Source organism: Archocentrus centrarchus, chromosome 9 (assembly GCF_007364275.1).
Source record: "Archocentrus centrarchus isolate MPI-CPG fArcCen1 chromosome 9, fArcCen1, whole genome shotgun sequence".
Lineage (NCBI taxonomy): Eukaryota > Metazoa > Chordata > Actinopteri > Cichliformes > Cichlidae > Archocentrus > Archocentrus centrarchus.
In genome coordinates, this window is record NC_044354.1 from 25,321,902 (window position 1) to 25,343,758 (window position 21,857).

At 44.0% G+C, this 21,857-nt stretch overlaps 1 protein-coding gene across 2 annotated transcripts in view; it reads left to right on the plus strand.

The window, feature by feature from the left end:
* Nucleotides 1–12,826: 12,826 nt before the first annotated feature.
* kat6a (K(lysine) acetyltransferase 6A) overlaps nucleotides 12,827–21,857 on the plus strand; it is a 34,318-nt gene continuing 25,287 nt past the window's right edge. The window contains exons 1-2 of one of the 2 annotated variants that reach the window (XM_030737370.1): nucleotides 12,827–12,953; nucleotides 14,344–15,824. In XM_030737370.1, the coding sequence (XP_030593230.1) occupies nucleotides 15,099–15,824 (726 nt within the window). In that variant the 5' untranslated portion in view covers nucleotides 12,827–12,953; nucleotides 14,344–15,098. Of the gene's footprint in view, nucleotides 12,954–13,282; nucleotides 13,458–14,343; nucleotides 15,825–21,857 lie in introns of those variants that run through there. The other variant, XM_030737372.1, reaches the window with a different exon arrangement.

Below are 21,857 nucleotides of genomic sequence, written 5' to 3' on the forward strand. Positions count from 1 at the left end.
TCCAACACGCTGGAAAAAAAGAAAAAAAAAAAAAATCCACCAGAATCCATTTGATTGATGTCAGGTCTCTGTGTTGTGTGAGATTTATCATTTATCAAAAACATTTTCGCCATCTTGAGGAGAAGATGGCGAAAAGAAAATATGAAATTAATGAGCACTTATAGACACTGCGACGCGTTGAAACAGCACGGCAAGCTGGTGACAAACAAATCCAAGATGTCCTGCACTTATCTCCATGTTCACACAGGTTTCCTCCACATTCCACAAACACGCGGTCCCCTCTGGGTGTGGAAGTCAGTCCGTTACTGCCTCTTTGTTGTAGAAGTGTTGCACAAGGCTCCTTTTTCCTCTCTATTTAATAGAAGTATGGATATTTTTTATGTATGGATAGAAAAGGAAAGGACAAAGCACCACACTGTACACCTATGTGCACCATAACTGGAAAACTAAAATACCCCGTAGGTATCCACTGCTTATGGCAAAACTTACATTAGTACGTTATTTCTCATTTTTTTAAACTGCTAATTGTTCTTCCCTTGTAGCTACATTTTAAGTGTTATTAGGAATTGGGAAGTATTTTTAGGTAAGGAAAATTATGCCCTACATCCAGTAATTAGACCATAAAGTCATAGGCTGTGTTATGAAGTGCACCCAAAGGTTTTCCTAAAGTCTGATATGATGTCTGCTTTTCAGGGATAATTTTACACTTGCTGTAGCACACGCTGACAGAAGCCTGGAAACCTTAAAATCATCAGAGCACAAATTACCCGCTCAAATGTGTCCTCACTCCTCAAACAGGGAAGATTCAAGGTTTTTTTTGTTGGTTTTTGTTTTTCTTTCTAACATCCAGCCTCACACTTTGGCACCAACCACCATTTTACAAAAAAAACTGAAGTCATAGTACAAGCATTAGTGTGTATAGCTATTTGCACTTCGCTCCCTCTGTGTATTAATCTACTCACTGAAACCCTCTCAGTGCGGGAGGTGACCCCGATCAAGATCTGCCGTGGCTGGCTCCTCTGTGAGAAATGGGCATGGCTGACACATGTCAGCCATGATAAATGAGCAGGTGTTTGGGTCGGTGTTAAGTAAATGGAGTCATTATTGATGACCTCAGAGCCCCCTGTGTGTTGCCAGTATCAGTGATGACTCCCAGGCCCCTGCTGCAGTACAAGGGGATACTGTGTTGTGATTCTGTGGGTCAGGTGAGGACTTGCCGCCTCGGGGAAACGCGCTGCGCTCTCTGCCACGGCAGGGCTAAATCGAGCAGCTTCGATTGATGACCTCGAAGAAGAAAGTTCAGTGGAAGTGGTGCTCTGTGGAGGCCTTTGTGTGGGCTGTTTGTGACTTGAGCCTGCGATGGTCGTGATCGCTGGAAGAGCTGAAAGTTACCTCAAACTTTATTTTCTGGCATCGAGAAACAAATGTGTGAGCGGGCCACAGGGGTTTGTGTCACCGCTCAGTGGAGCTCCACTGCCACAAGTCACTGATCTGCCCCTTTACACTGGAGAGCCATTGTTACATAAAGTGCACGAAACCTTTATGCATATATGCATTAAACACATCTATGTGCTACTGCCAGCGTGCAAAGAGACAATGTGGAGATGACTGAATATCAAGAGAACTGAACTGAATGTTCACTTTAGTTTAGTGTGTTAATAGGCTAATGTTAACTCATTTTGGACAAACAGTATAGTGAACTACAGTAGCTGAGGCTCACTCACAGTTCCCCCAGAGGAAGACATACCTTTAACTTTTCTCTACTTGCATTCACACCACCAATAGAAATGCTGACATTACATAAAAGCCAGGTAGAGATTCATATAGCAAAAAATACAACCACAACAGGAATATGGAGGCCGTCTTAATTTGAGCTGTGCGGTTTCTCGTGGGTTTCATGATGACAGTGCACAACATGGTCAGCAGCTATTTTCTTTTTCATGTTAAATGTGGGCAGCATGGTGGCGCAGTGTTTAGCACTGCTGCCTCACAGTTAGAACAACATCTGAAAGGCCTGGGTTCGATTCCACCTTGGCCCAGGCCTCTCCCTCTCTCTGTGTGGAGTTTGCATGTTCTCCCCGTGCTTGCGTGGGTTTCCTCCCACATCCCAAAGACATGCACTTACTGGGGTTAGGTTAATTGGCTACTCTAAATTGCCCATAGTGTGAATGTGAGTGTGAAAGGTTGTTTGTCTCTCTGTGTTGGCCGTGCAACAGGCTGCCTCTTGCCCTATGACAGCTGGGATAGGCTCCAGCCCCCCCGTGACCCTGAACAAGCTGAGGCTTTACTTCAGTGGACTGGAGCCACTGAGCACAGCTTCTAAAAGCCCAACTAAATAATCCTGAATTATCAGCACATGTTTATCGGTGGCCAAGGACAGCATCCAGTAAACTATATTAATCATTCAGTTCCACTTGAGTCTTATTTTTTTTTTATTATTCTAGTGAGGATGTCCAAGGTAGCAAAGATTTTACATTTGCTACCTTGGACATCACATATAAACTCAGTAAAATCTTTGCTTACTGTTGGTCCATTTCTCTGTGTTTTGTTCCATTTTCAGAGCCATGTTTTTTCCTCAGGTGTCAAAGTCGTATACACTGCTAAAAACATTAAGAGAGCGCTTGATTATCACAGTGTAATGCAAAGTTAGTTAAACGTCTGGGATATCAATCTATCCAGTTAAGAAGCATAAACCATTGTGAATCCGTTTCACCTGCTTTGGTGTAAATGAAAGTGACGAGAGGAGCACCGGAGAGGTGACAGAAAGGTGGTGGCCACAGACCAGTGCTCTCTCCTTAATCCTTCCTGACTGGTTTTCTTTACCTTTGCTTTTTTCCTAGTGACCTTGTCACTAGCAGTAGCATGTGATGGTACATGCAGCCCATTCAGACTGTGCAGGTAGTCTATCTTCTGCAAGATGGCACATCCACTGCAAGAAGGTTTGCTGTGTCTCCCATCGCAGTGTCAAGAGTGTGGCAGGTCTGCCACTCGAACCCTGTTCTCTTCACACTAAGCATGTGACAGGTGTGAAAGAGTTTGGAGACACCGTGGCAAACCTAACGCTGCCTTCAGCATCATCCAGCATGGCTGGTGGGTCAGCGGGTCTGAGGAGACATATCCTTGAGGGTCACACAGACCTGCTAGCCAACACTACCACGATTGCTGTTAAGTACAGAGATGAAATCCTCAGACCTACTTTCAGACCTTATGCTGGTGCAGCGGGCCCTGAGTTCCTCCCGGTGCAGGAGAGTGCCTGGCCTCATGTGGTCAGAGTGTGTAGGCAATTCCTGGATGATGAAAGTATTGATGCCCTCACATTCCCCAGACTTGAATCCAGTTGAGAACTTTACACACACTGTGGTCAGAAGTTTCCATCCACTCATCATGGGCATGAATGTCATGGTAATTTGAGGGTTTTAATGATTTCTTTGAACTGTTCTTTTTCCAGGGTGGAATGGCTGTATAGCATACATCTTTAATTACTTCAAAAAACAAGGACTGGGTGCATGAGGGTGAATTTATTTAGGATGTTCTCTGATCCACACAGGGTCAAACGTATGCATACAGGCTCAACTATATCTACTTAGCACAAAAAGTAAGGAAATTTGTGTTTGGTTGATTATTTCTTTCTTGTTACAATATTTCTTGGCAATAAATCTTATACTGTTGGAAAGCCTGTTTACTTCCCCTTGAATGGTGCAACATTTGTGAGGAAAATGCATTTGTGGGTTGAGCAGGACAGCTGAGTATGTCAGTTGCGCCCATGAAAAACTTGCCAAAACTTCTCTTCTGATGCAGCTTATTCCGCTATTGACTTAAACCACAAAGTCTGAAGTTTGCCATGAACTGGACACCGCTGGCACACCAACATCACTGTCCACAGTGAAGTGAAGTTTACATCACAGTGAGAAAGAAGCCCCTGCTCCAAAATCAACACCTTCAAGCTCAGCTGAAATCTGCATCTGCCTACATGGTCACGCCAAATGCCTTTTGCAGAAAAGTTTTATGGTCAGGCGAGATAAAGATTGAGTTATTTGATGACAATGACAAGAGGTATGTTTGGAGGCTTTCAAACTTAAGAACTCTGTACCAACTGTCAAGCAGCATGGTGGTGGTAGCATCATGCTCTGGGGCTGCTTTGCTGCCAGTGGTACTGGTATATTACACAAAGTGGATGGAATAATGAAGAAGGAGAACTACTTCCAAATTCTTCAACTTCACCTCAAATCAAGAGCTAGATGGTTGAAGCCTGGACCTGGATGGGGCAATGATCCCAAACACATCAAAACTGGTTTTGGAATGAACAAAACAGGCTAACATTAAGCTTCTTGAATGGCCTTCCCAAAACCCCAACCTCAACCCTATTAAAAATTTGTGGACTATGCTTAAAAGTTGGGTCTGTGCCAGGAAACCAACCAATTTAAATGAACACTACCAGTTCTGCTAAGAGGTATGGTCAAATATCCAAGCAGAATTATACCAATAACTTGTTGATATAATAAACTCTTTTTTTTTTAAGTTATGAAAGATGCATGCTGTAAAACCATTCCACCCTGGAAAAAGAAGAGTTCAAAGAAATCATTAAAATCCCCCAAATTACCATGACATTCATACCCATGATGAGTAGATGGAAACCTCTGACCACATCTGTATATCGGTGCATCTGACACTGCCAAATAGCGCTGCAGGCTATCCAGCAGCTCACTGTTGCCCCAGTCCAAATCTGGGAGGAGAGGAGAATCAGGAGAATGCTCAGATATGAGAGTGTATCCAGGCACGAGGGGGAGCTTTCAACATTACTGAGTCACAGCAGGACACAGGTTAGATCAGCCTGTGAGTTAAATTTTGTACTCAAGTTTTTGGTGTAATTTTGAATCCAGCCCCCAAAGGCATGATAATTTGCGTTTCCAGATTCTAAGTTCCCGGTTCCTGCAGTCAGGACTTAAAATATTAGGACATCTTCCTTCAAAGGTTATTAAAACCTTGCAAAGATTCCTCCAATTCAAAAGTGCCTATTAGCTAATTAACACTGACAGTTTGAGTGAGTGATGCCACGTGATGAAAAAGGAGTGACATTAATAAAAATAATGTTTGATTTATTCTGAGCTGTCAAAGCCAAAATTAATGGCCACATGTCCTCATGTTACTGAAATATTCCACTCAGAAAACCAACTGTCGGCGCAAGATGAAACATGAGAGGATCAAAGGCAATTTATCTCATTTGCAGCATATTTCACTAAAATTGATAAAAAGAAATGTGACGGTGGATTGAAAATTTTAGCCCATCAACAGGGTTTTGATGCTAGCATAATAGTATCATAGACTATTAAAAAAAAATTCATGTAGCTATCACGACGTGACCCACAGGTTTGAAAAGTCCCGTTTTGTTGTTTCAGATTCAGCATTTTGGTTATTATCATCAGGGAGTGAAGGTTGGATCTAGCTATAAAGCCTGACACTGCATTCACAGAGACGCCACCCCTGAAATCACAGCTGTATCCCCCTTTTTACACTATAATAATAGAATAGAATAGAATGCCTTTATTGTCATTATATATAATGTACAATGCGATTGGAGGGACACTTCTGTTCAGTGCCATGCAGTAGAACAGGAGTTGTATGGTTATAATAATAATACATTTTATTTATAAGTGCCTTTCATGACACCCAAGGACACTTCACAGGGGTGAAAACAAGACAAATCACAACAAAGCACAAACACGAAATTAAAATGACCAAAAGAAATAAAGTGAGTAAGCAATTTGGAACAGGTAAGTTTTGAGTCGTGATTTGAAGATATAAAGAGAGTCAATATTGCAAATGTCTGGTGGGATAGAGTTTCATAGCTGGGGAGCAGAGTGGGAGAAAGCTCTGAGGAGCTGTCGATGGTGAGTGAGAAACTGCCAACTTTGGATAAGGTGGATTTTGTTCTGACAAGGAGGAACTCAGTTTTGTCGCTGTTTAATTTAGGAAAGACTGAGGTGAACAAGGATTTGATTTCAGATAAGCAGGTGGTGAGGGAGGAGGGTGGGAGGGAAGAGTTAGGCTTTGTGGATAAATAGAGCTGGTTATCATCCGCGAAACAATGGAAATGGATGTTGAATTTATGGAAAATATTGCCAAGGGGAAGGAGGTAAGTGATGAAAACGAGGGGCCCCGGGACAGAACCTTGAGGCACACCTGAGGTTACAGGAGAGTGGTGGGATTTGAAAGCCTTAAACTGGATGAACTGAGTGCGGCCTGTGAGATAAGAAAGGAACCCGTCAAGAGAGGTGTGGGTGATGCCAATAGAAGATAATCTGCTGAGATGGTGTGAGAGACATTGTCAAAGGAAGATGAGGAGAGAGAGTAATCCAGAATCAGCTGCCATGAGAAGGTCATTCGTGATTTTCAATAAAGCAGTTTCCATGCTATGACGGGGGCGGAAACCAGACTGGAATTTTTCATAAAGACTGTTTTGAGTTAAATGGATGTGAAGCTGAATAGCAACAGTTTTTTTCAAGTATCTTGGAAATAAAGGGTAGGTTAGAGATGGGGTGAAGATTATTGTTTACGTGGGCCCTTGCTTTTTTTTTTTTTCCAATCAGAGGAGTCACCCCCTGCTGGCTATCAATGGGAATGCAAGTTTAAGACTCTTCAACACTGGCAGAGTCCAGTTTATGATCCATGAATCGTTTATCATCTGTGATATAATTGCGAATGCATGTCCTTGTGTGTCACAGTGTAGCTGGTAATGTAACTAAAAACCTCAGAACTAAGGCATCCCACATTAAGTAGGCTGAAAACCTGTCCAGCATGAGTTTGCACAGCGCTCTGTCTCTGTAGATACTGCGGGCAGGAAATGTGTATGTGGAAAAACCTGGATGGATGAGATGTGATATTATCATCACTCTCCACTGCAGCTTCTGCCGTCTCTCTCCATATGAAAAACACAGCAAGCCCTCTGTCACTGTCACCTGGATTAGATACCGCTATCCAGAAGGACTGAAAGTATTTATCGGCTCCAGCGTGATATGTATAAGCGTGTCACGTTATTATACGTCTCTCAGGATAATCTGACTTTCATTTACATCAATACGATTACATAACATGCTCCATCTGTTGCCTGCTGCTAGCACAGGGGGGAGACAAACATGCATAGCTTTACACAGACAAGAATCTAATTATTCAATTAGGGAGTGTATTGAATGACTAACTGATTCACTGCAGTTTACATAATGACAACACAGATCACTTCTGCCTCTGTAATGCAATTTAGTACTACTGTGGAGGGCTCATCATTCATTGGAATGCACTCTTTTTGCTCCCATTACCCTGCAGTAATCTGAAAGTGGTAATATATACTGCATTGATTAAATCAAGAAATCACACATCATTAGCGTTCACTCGCCCATTAGCCAACATATCCCTTTTGACATAAATCTTGGTCCTGGCTCTAAATGAAATTGATTGAAAAGAGTCTTCATGTTCTGGTGTGAGAAAAGCTTGTTGTGCAAGCAAATGATCCAAAAAAAAAAAAGAAAGAAAAAGAAGAATAAGTGGGGGTTGCGTGGAGGTGGGGGAGAAGCAGACAAAGCCCGCTGAGCTCCTGAGGTTAAGACCCCACCAACACCACCACCACCAGCACCACCAGGCCCACAGGAATGCATGCATGTGTGAGAGTCCTGGAGGCTGTATTGTTGTCTGTGGTGCATCTTGCTCTGCAAACACTGAAGAGCTGCTAAACTCTGAGGCTCGGACTTGGGAAGGAGCCTATAATGTGGGAGGTCTGGATACCAAACGTCTAAACATGGCATCATGTGATATCATTTCTTTTTGTTGTGTGTAAGCAAAGAAACCCACTGCGGTGCAGTTATTTAGTTACAAATGAACTTCTCTCCTAGAAAGAAATCACTTTGATGCTTTCATTAAAACCTCTCAAACAAAAAAGACACTAAAAGGCTAGACCCGGACTATCACTGTCTTTTAATTATCTTTGTTCCCATCTTCACTGTTTCCACTTTCATTGTCTCTTGACTGCGTTTGCACAGATTTCTATTTGCTTCACTGTTGAGACTTGTCTGGTGTGTTGGTGTTTTTCTGTTTGCCAAAGTCTGAGAATTAGGCTGCCATACTGCCATGCAGAGCATTAGGGGATAATAAAGCAACACAATGGGCTGTGTTACCACAGATGTAATCAGGACTGTTTAAAAAAAAACAAAAAAAAACCCACATTGGGGTTGAATAGAAGTCAAGAAGAGAAGAAAGCAGGTGAGCCTTCAATGCTAAAATGGAAAATGACCACAGTCATTTAAATAAAAAGTGTTGACCCTTGCAGGAATATTGCTGTATGCTGGGAGTTACATGAAAACACAGCATTTATCTCATGGATTCACGGTGAAGCATGTGTGAAAGTTATATGCTCGAATATTTCCAGGATTCTCAGAAACTGTTTAAGATTTTGTTTTTTGTGCAGACGCACTCGTCTTGTTGCCCCCAGTGAACACTTTCCCAGTGAATTACTGGTCTCAGTTGATTGTTTCAAGTCTTACCCACTATAAAAGCAGGTTATGTTTTGTAATTACTATTCAAATTTCAAATAAAATACACTCTAAAGCTTGGTATCATTTGTGGCAGGGCTACTTTTTGAACTGATTTTCATTCCATTTAGTTTTGGGTTATTTGAAAACTTGACAATGTTATTTTTAAGATTGTGCTGATTTTAAGCATCAATCATATTTTGTCACTTGCTTGTCGGTTGTCTAGCTTTGGCGTCTTTATGATGCAACTTGATGCAGTCAGCGCTGTTTACCCTGTCTGAAAAGAGCTGAAATAAAAGTTTTGACTTCGACTTTTGACTCCTGCCTCTAAAAGTAAGAAACAGATATGTCAGGGGGATTTCTACTGCAGCTCTGTCTGTTATCGTGACTGCATCCTCCTCTGCTCTGTTTAATGGTGGTAAAGTCAGAGCTATTTGTACATGTTAATGGCCTTGTCAGAAGCCTGTTCTTCAGATCTACATGCACTTAAAATGACAGTTAACCACAGCAGGACAATTGATTTGTCAAACAGCCTAGTCCTCTCCATTTTCCTCCCCGTCTCTCTGCTGCTTATGTCTGACATACAAGTGTACTTTTCAGCACTCTTAGGCACTTCTGAGTTTGAGTGAAGGAGATGGGGTTTTGTGGGAGATTTCAGACTGCAGGAGTTGGAGGTGGGGGGGGTGAGAGGTGTCTGGCTTAACTTTGAGCTCAGCGCCCACAAGCTGTACTTCACCTTCCAGCTGCTCTCCGAGCCTTTGGATTCAAGGGAGAAAGCAGGGGCCACGGGGAGGGCGGGAGGGAGGAAAGAGGAGGGAGTTGGGCTGGGTGGTGGTGGGAGGGGGGGGGGGGGTTAGTGGACGGGTGGGGGCACGCTCTTGGGCGTACAGGCCCTGGAAATTTCCGTTGTATGTTTCAGTTCTTTTCAGGATGGGAGGGGTTTGGAATTGGAGTTGGAGTTTGGGATGGGGGGGGTGGAATGGTTGGATTGGGGTCTGGGGACTTGGCAACCAGCCAGCCACAGCAGGAAGCTTTTGCTAGTTTCACACGGACAAAAAAAAAAAAAAAGCAGTCCTGGACACTGGCTGGCTATCACAGAGCACAACACTCCAGTCATCACCCGAAAAAACAGGAACTCATAAATGTGGCCTGCAGGGATGGTGGCACAGGCTGACTGCTGCTTACTTACAGCTGCGCTCCACATTCATATGTTCTTATTTTATGTTGATAAAGTAAAAGGCAAGAGGACAGTGAGGAGAGAGAAGATGCATAATACCCCCTTTGAGCTGAGTAACTCAAACCACCATGTGAGAATGTCCAGCTTTACAGGTTTCATTAATTAATGAATCAGCAGTAGCCAGAGCTCAGTGGGGGTTAATTTGGAATACTTGCATATCAAATGGCCTTGATTGCTTGGAAAATGTCACTCAAGCTGGACTCAATATGTAAACATCCTTATTTACTGAAGCTAAACAGGCAATTAATCGGAGACTATTTTAAGTGCATTTCTCCATAATGGCTCTGGCACGCAAGTGTAAGAGAATTTCCAATAAAACAGCTATTTATAGGCTGCGTGGACAACACGCAGTTCAAAATCTGGTAACAAAACAACAGCAGCAACAATAAAACAAGCGCTGTAGTTGTACCATGAGTTGTTGTTTTTTTATGACCACAGGGATGCCGTCAGTTTATTTGGCTTGGCAAATGTCCAGCTTTTAAACCAGAGGCAGGAAGAAGTGAAGCAGAGCAAGAGCCAGCAGGCCCAACAGCAGGCCTCCAGAGCAGAAGGTGCTGCTGTGCATCAGGTGGACAAGATGTGCATGTTTCTGTGTGTGTGTGTGTATGTTAGGGAAAGGAGAGGGGAGGGTTGCAGGGGGCAGGTGGACACTGGTGCAGTTTACTAGGGGCTCAGGCCTCCCTAGCAGGTGGACGTTCAGAGAATAGAATTTTTTTTTTCAAAAAAGGGAGGGATTAAGGGGATGAAAGGAAGCTAAGGATTACTGGCCTCCTTTTCTGCACCAAAGGTAGAAAACGAGCCAAGGGTGTCACACTACAACATCCATTTGCTGGTGGGAGCAAAAGCTGCTACTCGGTGCCAAATGTCAACTTTTTAAACTATAGTGATGACGGTTGCTGCATCCACAAATGCCAGTTAAAACTCAACCACGCATTAATAAATAACCCAAATCCTGAAATGCTGCCGCCTTCATTATAAACACTTTTGGAAGTCAGTATGCTTGTAGGCCTATAGATTAAAGGGGACCTATTATGCTCCATATTTTTTATTCTTGTACCTTATCAGAGTAGCTTTGCATGATTTACAGTTCATAATAATCCTTATTTATCTCACACTGGGCCAATTTTTTTCAGTAAGATAGCAGGCAGGGTGATCACACAGAGCACGACCATATAAGGGCATCCGCTCTCACTGACATCATTAAGATTCAAGAGTGGAAAAAACTGTGTGAAGCCTGAGCTTTTGACACACAGGGATAACTTGCACATAGATGCTCTAAATATCCCAGCTCACATTCCTCCACTTCCTCCAGATGACAGTTATAAACCAGGTAAAACTCTTTGGTTCAGTTTATCTAACTGAATCAAAATGACCTTATCAAAATTACAGTGGAATGACTCCCTACTCCTCCACTCAGTGCCCCACCCTGATTAGTTTACTCCTGTTGCTGTGTGTTGGTGAACATGGCCTCTGCTGTGGATCATGGTACACAACATTATTTATTCATGGCCGGGAACGATAGATGTGGTGCAGGCTCCTCCTGAGTATTGTCCATCTGTTAGCTGGCCTACTGTACACAGTAATATAATGTGAGTCCTCAGGAGGCACGTACTAATAGCAGCTCGTGTGTTAACACATCACAATATTTGTCTTTGTAATAATGCTATTGTTAATTACAGTTAGTTGGTGATTTATTTGTCCCTGAAGGAGTGCAAGGAAAACGACCAGTAAAGTGTGACCTTACGGGTTTTATTTGATCACCGCTGCACTGATAGCGGTTCACTCTCTCACAAGACACCTCTAACGTGGGAAAACATCAGGTCTAATTGCTCCCTATAAGACACTGTCTCTGAGGACTGCTGTACACAGCATTTTACACAAAGCTGCAGATAATTTAATTTCATCCCAGGGAGCTGTCGGCATTAGGCTGTGATAGAAAAGGAAGACTGCTGCCAGATTTCAAACACAAGTACCCTCCCGTATCATGATGATCGTGAAATTGAAGCAGCAAAAATCAGATTTCCTCTACTGATTGATTTTCTTATGAATAAGGAGAAGATTCTACTTAGACTGTTCAAACGTCCCCGTGGCACATTTCTAAATTAATACATGATTAGTAGTCGCTCATTTTTTTTTTTTTTTCATTTTGGGCAACATATTAGAAAGTAAAATAGCCATAACTTACCCACATTCATTGCAATTTCAATTTTAAATCAAGCACAGTGCAGATTCAAGTGCACTGAGAGCAATATCTTTACATGAAGTTCCTTACATCTCTCACCAGATGCCATAATAGATGTGATACTAAGAGTTGCACAAGCCCTCCCTCTGCCAAACATGAACGATAAGAAAAATGTGTTAGACTCAGCTGTCATTTAATGAAATGTAACAAAGTGGATTGGCTGCAGACAGTTTACATAAATCGCTTCCTTGGTGGAAAAATAATTCTCTGTTTCACAGCCTGATGAGCGATGCATCACTAAGACTACACTGTATAGGCAGATAATAACGTGCTTTATCATGTACTGTAATAGTCCAGATAGCTCCACACTGCAACATCTGATCACCTCTGGGGAGGAAAATCTGGCTCACTTTCCATTTTCAGTTTAAAAAAAAAAACACTACACACACACACATCGTAACACAATAGACTGCAGTGTGGAGGGGTGTCTCACTTTGATCTTTAAATACCCTCTAACGTTAAGGCACGCTCATTGGCTTTGATTTTTTTTATTATTATTATTATTTTATTTTACAACTGCCAGGCAAAATACAGACGCTCCCTTGAATCTCCTCCCATGTAGCTGTAGTACAGCAGAGAATGCGCGAACACCTATCCTCTTTTTATTTTTTTTGCCTGCTCCAACACAACCACCACCATCTGTCCCTTTCTTCCATTTCATGTGCTCAAGCAATATCCACACCCCTCTCATAGCAACAGCACGCCGCCACCGCCCCCGCGCCTTGCAGTGAATTTTTCCTTCCCCTGGCTCTTCGCCTCGCACCATGCAGACGGTCCCTGGGCCCTGCCTGACGGTTCAGTCTTCCCCCCTCCCCCACCAGCCGTGCTCCTGTTTCACTCAAAGATGGCGTCGGCTCTAGAGCCCCTGGTCTCTGGCTGCATTTTTGGGCTTGTTGTTGTCTTCGTTTTGCACGGTTTTGGCATCTTTTCCTCGGCGGCTCGACACCAAATTCCGGTGAGTAGCAGCGGAACCCGGATGGGAGGATATGAGATTTTCTCCACGGTCCGCTTTACCCGAGCTTCCCTCCGAAACCAGAACCGGACCATCTCTGGCTTTCTGGGGAACCGCGAGAGGTAGAAGGGGAGAGGGGTACGGAGGGATGGTGATCGCGGATGTGGGTGGGTGGGGGGGTATGGAGGGAAGGGGGGGGAGGAGGGGGGAGAGAAGAGGCCTAGCTTACTCCGCTCTAGCGGCCTTGTCTTCACGGCACCGCAGGCTGTAGCGTTACGTGGGAGGGCGGTTGTTGGAGGGAGGAAGTCAACGAGGTGGGGACCGCTGGTAGGGATGCGTCTTCGCGGGCAGAGTCCGCTCTCCCATGCCGAAGGCTGAGAGCTAGGCCGCCGAACATGTAGTGCTGCAGAACCACCAGCTAAGACCATCTTAAATATTGGACTTGCCCGCTAGCCGAGATGGCCGTCTGCAAGTTGCATTGTGCCTCGTACAAGGCCGCGATCTCACGTTAGTATCTGAATGACATTCATGGTGGAGAATATTCGCTGTGTTTGCTGTTGTGGGATGGTTTGTATTATCGGAAATGTCGGTCCATGCAGAAATGTTTGTGTTTTTATTTTAAGTGCCGGAGCGCAGGCTACCCTCCTGTTTCACGCTGTTTACGTTTCAGGTTAGCGAGTATCGTTAGTAACAGAAATCATAACGCTAGCTCGTTGGCTAGCTTCTCACGTTAGCTTGCTAAACAACAGCAGTAAGCGGGAAGGCTTGTTGTCAGATACTCAGCACCCTGACATAATATGAGAGTAAACAGAACTGCAGGAAAAACTTTGGCCATGCGGCTGTTAAATCTGGCTTTGATTATTGGCTAGCCTCGCGGCTAATGTTTGCTAACAGCCCGTGCTTTGACTGTAACATGTTTACGTTAGCAACCCAGCTAGCCAAGCTGTCAACTCTGTAGTGCAGTTTTCAGGATGATGTTGTTTACCATTGTCATAACCTGCACTTCACACAATTGTGTGAAGTTTGAGTGCGATTCTTGATGTTATTTAGAAGTTGTTGTCTTCTTACTGGCTGTGTGTTTACTGATATAATTGCATGTTTGTTTATTAGGAAAAAACAGCAAGTTGGCTAGAAGTAATAAGTAGTGATCTTTTTACCAGTTTTGTGTGTAGTACACGGACAGATAAAGTGTTTCAGAAAGAAAGCATGGCTTTGTTTATATGAAGGCACTGGGTCATGTGCCTGTGTTGTTTTAAAGAGGTTAACCTTCTTGGGTCATCTGTATCTCATTCTTGATTTGTTTTTCTTTTAAAAATATATAATTAGGTTCCTCATATTTCCAGTACCATGCTATAACCTCTTTTTTTTGTGTGTGTGTTTTCTTTCCCTACAGTTTTCATCAGCTACCGAAGTGCAATAGGCATGAAGGTGATCGGTCCTGGCTGCTCCCTGTGGTGAAATATCTGTTCCGTCCCAGAGCTGAGACGCTCAGGCTGCTGGAAGAGCGAAAGAGAGCAAAAGTGAACAAGCAAAGACAAGGAGACCTGGATGGAGAGGAAAAGTCACAATCCTCTGGAATGATATAATCCTCAGAAACCTTTGTGCGACTGTTCTCACGTTTGTCACCGAAGCACTATGTTCATGTCCTGGAGAGTCTGATCACAGGAAATTGGTGTTATTGGCTGTCATCGATTTTCTTTTTTTTTTTTTTTCCTTTATCTTTGTGACAGCCTATATTGGAAACACCTACATTTTGTGAAAAGCCCCTGCTCTATCCTACCTTGTGTACTGTGGGAGTTTAAATTAGTAATAGATCTGAAACTTCCACCACTCTCCCTGCCTCTTGCTAGGGATCTTCACCTGGCTGGGAGTGGGTGGAGGGTGGACCAGATTTTTACCAGGTGGAGGGTTGACTCGGGGGCATTGTGCTATGATCAGCTGCTCCTTTTCGTGCTGCTTATACTCAGCTTCTGAGGGACTCTCTGTGCGACCACAGGACAAGGGATAGTAAGCAGGTAGAGGGCAAAGAGGAGGAGGCGGCGGCGCTACGGCGCAGGCCAGGTGTTTCCTTGGCTTACAGTCTTTATTTTTTGTGTGTGGTCCTCGCAGTAAGGCCCCAGGGCTGCTGCACCCACCCAGACGGCAGCCATGGTGAAACTGGCAAACCCATTGTACACCCAGTGGATCCTAGAGGCCATCAAGAAGGTAAAGAAGCAGAAGCAGCGACCATCAGAGGAGCGCATTTGCAATGCAGTCTCTATGTCCCATGGTCTGGACCGCAAAACAGTTCTGGAGCAGTTAGAGCTTAGTGTCAAGGATGGTACCATACTTAAGGTTACCAACAAAGGTCTCAACTCCTACAAGGACCCAGATAACCCTGGGCGCTTGGCTCTGCCCAAACCCAAAGGTGTTGGCAGCTCCGGTGGCGGGGGAGGCGGAGGCGGCAGCTCTGGTGGAGGAGGAGGAGGAGCAGGTAGTGGCGGCAGCGGCGGCAGCAGCAGCAGCAGCAGTGGAGGCAGTAGCTCTCACTTGCATTCGGGGAAGAAACCGGGTCTTGACTGGAACAAACTGATTAAGCGGGCATTGGAGGGGCTGCATGAGCCGGGCGGTTCCAGCTTAAAGAACATAGAACGCTTCCTCAAGTGCCAGGCTGATGTTGCAGCGTACTTGTCGGGTAGCGGCTCCATGGGGCCAGGCCTCTTCCACCAGCAGCTGAGGGTAGCCCTCAAGAGGGCCGTGGCCCATGGACGCGTGGCCAAACAGGGTCCACTGTTCCAGCTCATCAGCCGTAGCAGCTCCCAAGATGACGGGACTGGGACGGTGTCTCTGGAATCACTGCCCCCTGTCCGGTTGCTGCCACATGAGAAAGACAAGGTAAAGTCTCTGAAAACATGAAACTGCATGCATGCACACACACACTCAAACTTACACATACTGATAAAATACATTGAAACTAGACACATGGTCACATTATGTTGTTATGATTTGTATGTTTATGTTAGCTTGTCACATGGATGTGTTGTGTAATATTTGGCTGATTTAGATTCTTTGTTATATGGCCTGTAACTGAGAGTGTTGGTGATTACAGACCTATATTTGAGATTAAGATCAAACTGATGTCAAATGATAAATGGGTGTAAAGCGCTGTTGCCTGCTAGCATCTGAAGGTTCTGATAAAATCACAGATATCATGGTGCAAGAACTGTATTTGAGACTGTTGTGACAAGCAATCAAAAAGTCTGATGTGTTCCTCAGTTAACTTTATGGAGCAACAGAAAGTGAGCATGAATTGTAAAAGTGAAAGCAACACATTATTGTTGTTGATCTGTCAATAGGCAACACCTAAGACACTGTTGCTGCATTTTCTCTACCTGTTCAAAGGCCCTATCCCCCACAACACTAATTTGCTACAGTATAGTAAGTTTTTACTTTGTGAATGCCAGTTTTTTTTTTTTTTTTTTTTTTTTGAGTTTTCAAATGGTATATGACGATTACAGTAACATGGAATTATTTTAAACGTATCCAAGCATGGCAGTGCAACAGTTGTGAGAGCAAGCTTGTTCTATCATCCTTCCTCAAACTGGAGGATGTTTTTGTGTTATTACCGGAGGAGGAGAGTAGAGGTATCAGGTCAGATGCATCTTAGAATGCCAAACCTGTAGCAAGTTGCCTAGTATGCCATTGCTTTACTGGGTGGATGAGTGAGTGAAGGAAAAAAAAAAAATTCCAGGTGTTTGTGTCCTGTGGTCCAGGTGGGCAATACTGGAGTGATGCTAGGTGGGTGGCTGGTGTGCTAGCAACATAGGATGAGGAGTAGGGGGACTCACGTGGCTTCCAGCTTCCTGCAGTGAGTGTGGACCAGCTGCAGGACTGCTGCCTGTCAGGGGGCTGTTGGGAGATGGGATGAAGAAAGAAAGGAAGCGAGGGAAGGGAAGGAACATAGACAAGTGAGAGAATAAGAGAGCAAGAGAGGTGGTCTGTAGTGGTGCCAGAGGGAGAGGCCTGGATGACGCAAACTTTCAGGCTCCTGTAACCAGAAAGGGAGAGACATAGCAGGAGAAGAAAGTGAGGGAGACAGAATGAGTTGGAGGGAGGGAGAGGCAGACATGCAGGCGACAGAGGAGAGAGGGAACACACCCACTTTTGTAACCTGATCAGGGAGAGCAGCCAGCTGCTAACCTCTAGTTCTAAGGGCCAGAGATTTGTATACACACACTTGAACCCGTTCTGTTGCATGCAAAGAAAGGAGGACACAGACTGAGAGCGTCGCCATCCTGGAAAAGAAAACGCTCCCAGCAGGATGGAAAGGCTTCATCACAGGATGGAGGTGATCACTCAGATCAACTTTGGTTTGAATTACAGTGACACTTCCTTCTAAATGGACCAAAACAAAGTCCGTAGGATTCCCGCCACAACATAACAGGAGCCACCCCAACTCACTGTAGGGGTCAGGCATTCAAGTTTTTATTTTAATTCAACAGCTGTTAGATTTAGAGACCACTAGACTGATCATAACCACTGTTTTGACTGGCTTCTGGCTTTATCTGGCCTCTGTGTGTGTACATGTCTGTGCAGCCACAGGGGCTCCTGGTTAAGGATGCCCATACTCGTAAATGTGCACACAGAATAGGATTAGCCTAGAGAGCTGGCTGCAATCACATGGGCTCATGCCTAACACAATGACCTGCTTGGCTGCAGATGATCCACCTCTTAAGACAAACAGAAATCAGCCTCCTCCTCCTCCTCTCTGACTCAGCTAGTGATCAGGCTGCTCTGCTGCTTCAAAGGCAAAATACAAACAGAATAATGCATGCTTCAGTTTGTCTGTGTTGGTTCTACACAGATGAGTTCATGCATTTTCTTACTGTACAGTGTACCGTGGACCTTTTAATCAGATTTATGAATTATAGCCCAAACGATTTCACTGAAAATGCCACCCTGTTGCATCATTGAAATTTCATAATCAGCCTGAGAATAGGAATTCAGTGTTTGGGAATGGCTAGGGAGAGTACTGCAGATTCTTTTTGAAGCTTTGGGCTAAATGGTGCATGGAGAATCTGCTGCAGAAGTGAGGAAATTGACATTTGTGTCTGGCATTCGCACAGTCTTGTATACTGTTTTTTTTTTTTTTTTTTTTCTTTTTTGCTGCTGCTTCTTGTGCAGTGCCTTGATGAATATCTCCAGGAGAAGCAACCACTCTGCTGCTCATTCATGTTTTTTGTTTTTTTTTGTGTGTGTGCTGCTGTTGCTGTGATCTTGATGTATTTGTTAGTCCGTGCCTGTGTGAGTGGCACATGCGTCAAAGAGATAAAAGTGTATGCGGAAGACTGAGAGACAGCTATGTTGCACGATTGCACCGCTCGCTACTTTTCTACCCGTGCATCATTGCCATATTGCCCGCATGATTGCTAACAGTTATGATTTTCCAAGGAAAAGAAGGGAGAGAGTGTGAGTAAAGGCAGTGGAAGGGGGAGGAAAATCAAAACAAATGGCTAAGCACCAGCATTGACCCCATTTGGGGGGAGATTTGTGTACTTAACTCGCTGATGTTTGCATCAGGGCGCTCCATTCAAATGGGATCCCAGACCCTATTTCTGTCTCTCCGTCTCCCCCTAATAGGGTGCCATTGCCAGGTCATGCAGGGGGAGGTAAATGGGGGAGTAAAGTCAACCAGGGGTCATGGATATATAGATGGCAAACCTCATTGCCTCCCTGAGCGCCCGTTAGCAGTATGAGGCTATGGCCATTAGGTGGGATGGGCTTGATGCTAGGCCTTTGTGTGTGTATATATCTGTGTGGGTATGGTTGTGTTTGTCTGTGTGTGATGTTCTTCCAGTCATAATAGGCAAGAGCAATCTTCTTGCCCTGCATTTGCCCTCCGCTCAACAGCTGGAGTGGGGTGAACCAGAGTTCTCGATGTCGTGGTGCAGTGTCACAGCGAGGACGTGTGAAAAAAGTGACTGGTGAACAGCAACGTGCACTCACAGAGCCACGTGTTCTACACTTGCACACCGTGTTGTAGTTATTTCCCTCCAAAATGTCCCACTGACCCCCTTAACAGATTTGGCTGATGTTAGCATCCTGTAGCAAATGGTCCCTCTGCATGTCGGAGTGTAGTCATAACATCAGGTGTTGCTTATTATTAGAGATGCACTAACATATTGTTGACTGATAGCATCATATTGGCAAATAAAATGGAATTTACAGATGCCAGTGACATCTGTATGATGCAAACGAAACCAAAAAAAAATTAATAATTGGTTAAATTCTTGGTGCACAGCTCTATAAAATCTGGCTGACATGCCATGTGAGCAATGTACTAATTTTGTCATTCCTCTTTCCCTTCATGTCTTTTGTTGTGCTGCTCAGTTACATGAGAAAACTTTTTATATATTTTTTTCTTTTCCCCTGGATGGGTGGAAGCATTCTCAGCGTTGGTGCTGCACCACAGAAATGCTGGGAAAAAATGACTAAGTTGGGTGCAATGAAGTGGTCCCCCCCCCCCCCGGTCTGGTGTCAGCTTCTGATCCATTTTTCAACAAGTGAAATAATTTGCCCCTGCTTTCCTATACTTTGACAAGAACCAATTGTTTCCATTTTGACAGAACTCCGGCCTCAGTTGACCCGTCATTAGTGTCCAAAGTTTAAAAAAAGGCTCGTTCTGTACAGCTTTAACCTCATGCTTCACTGCAACCACAAGCCCACTTCTTGTTTGATACTTGGCCGTACCCACCAGCAGAGAAATGGAAAAACAGTTTTTTTCGCATTTGCTGATTTAAAGAGCCATTTCACTCAAAACACAATGGAGGCTTTTAAAGGATAGAAAATTAATTGTCCGCTACTTTGATATTGTGATAATGTTGTTGTTTTTTCCTGTTCTATTTACTGTTCTGTAAATTTGGTTTAACCAAAGACCCACCATGGGATAACTGTGATTGGTATTTGATGCTATTTTCTGACTTATTTGGATCAAACAATCTGTTAATTGGGGAAAAACCTGACGTTCAGTTAAAAGTGAAAATAATCAGCTGGAATCCTAAATCATAACAACACTGTAGGTATGTATGGACCTGTGTATTAGTTGAACACTGCTGTTTTGCTTCTTCTGGCAAACTTTCTGCAAAACAGCGGGCATTTACTGATGCAGCAGCTGGTATTTTTGTGCTGCTAGGTCATCAATTTTGATGAAGTTTTAGACTTGAAAGACTTTTAAAACATATTTTATACAATGAATATTTTTTGTATCCGTTGCATGAGGGGGAATAAAAAAAAAAAACAATAACAAAACAACTAAAAAATATGTGTCTGAACTTTTATTTTAAACATCAGTATTGGCCACCAACTTCACAAGTATTTTTGCTCATGTTGACCACCTGTTGGGAAGGTTTTATTGCATTTACAGTAGTCTGACATTATCCTCTCAATGTTAGCAGACTGAGTACAGTAGAGACCATCACAGTGCATTGAAATGAAACAAGTGCACTTACTTAGGTTAATTGTTGTGATTTTCTTCACCTTTGGTTCCTCAGGGGGCAGATTACATTTCCAAGGCAGTGGTAGGGGAAATGCTGATATTAATCTAATATAAATTATTTAAATCATAAGGTTTTGCCTGTCTTAGGTAGGACAGTGTAGAGTAGTCCGGAAAGTGGGGGAAGACAGTGGGCTTGAACCCCAGGACGTGGGTTGCCTACTCAACCAGCTGAGCTATAGTGGTGCACCCTGTTATCACAGTTAACAAAATGCAATTTTTGCCTTGCCATAGTTTCATGTTAGCATTTCCTGCAGCATATAAGCTGTACATGCTTGCACCTCTGCACTTTCGAAATAAATATGCATGTTGGCAGCAACTGCATTGATCCGTCCCAAAATGAGAGACAGCAGATGCAGGGGTATTTCAGTCAGTGTGAATTTGAATATTCACTTAATATAATTGTGCCATGCAGCGATTTGAGTTTTCTCTCCTCTGCTCTCTGTTTTGCCCGTATCTCTGTTTACACACACACACACACACATACAGAGTGGAGAGACGGGTGGAGTGAAGGTGAGTTTAAACATTGTAACTTGTTGTTTTACTCTATGTGCCATAAAAGCTTCCCAGTAAGTATCAGTTTGTCTAAGCTGGACACATGTTGAGCTTATGTCTGAAAGTCATACTAAAATACAGGCTGTTATATCATAAGGAACATAAGGATAAGGAACAGTTAGTGTTCATGCATGTAAATGTTTTATAAGTGTTCAGTCTTAGCACCACCTGAGAGTCAGTGGCAGTCTTCCAGTGTGACCCTACGAGCCACATATTAACCACTAGGAACAGAGGCAACTGGCTATGAGTCTATAGAAGCTGCATTAGCAGTAGTGGCAGTGCCCAGGGGGAGCAGTAACCTCGAGCTCACCAGAGTGAGTGATGTGAATGGCATTTGGCACGGGAAACTTAGCTGTGTGAAACCTTGCGTATGGCTAACCTCACCGTCCCCACAAATGGAGCCAATGTGTTGAGCAGCTGTGGAAGTGACGGCTGGAGCGCGGCCAGCCCCGCTTCGTTTGATGCTGTGATTTAGCTCCGTGCTCCCTGGCTAACCTCGATTTTTAAATGGAGGGCGATGGCTCGGCTGAAGGGAGGGCGCGCTGGCACAACACAGGGTCGTCTTCTTCCTCAGGCTGGCACTCGAAAATGCAGCCCGGTTATTTTCAAGTCATTACCTGGCTAGTGGAGCTACAGGGATTTCAGATTTCAGATGTTTTATTTACTTTTACATGCCAGCTATTGTTACAAGAGCATCCATGCGTGTAAGCGAACTGACAGCACGTCAAGGTGTGTCTCATGACTACTAGTGTTCAGACCATCTAATGACTCTTGGAACAAGTGTGTTTGTGTGTTGTCTGGCTGCACGGCATGCCCTGTAA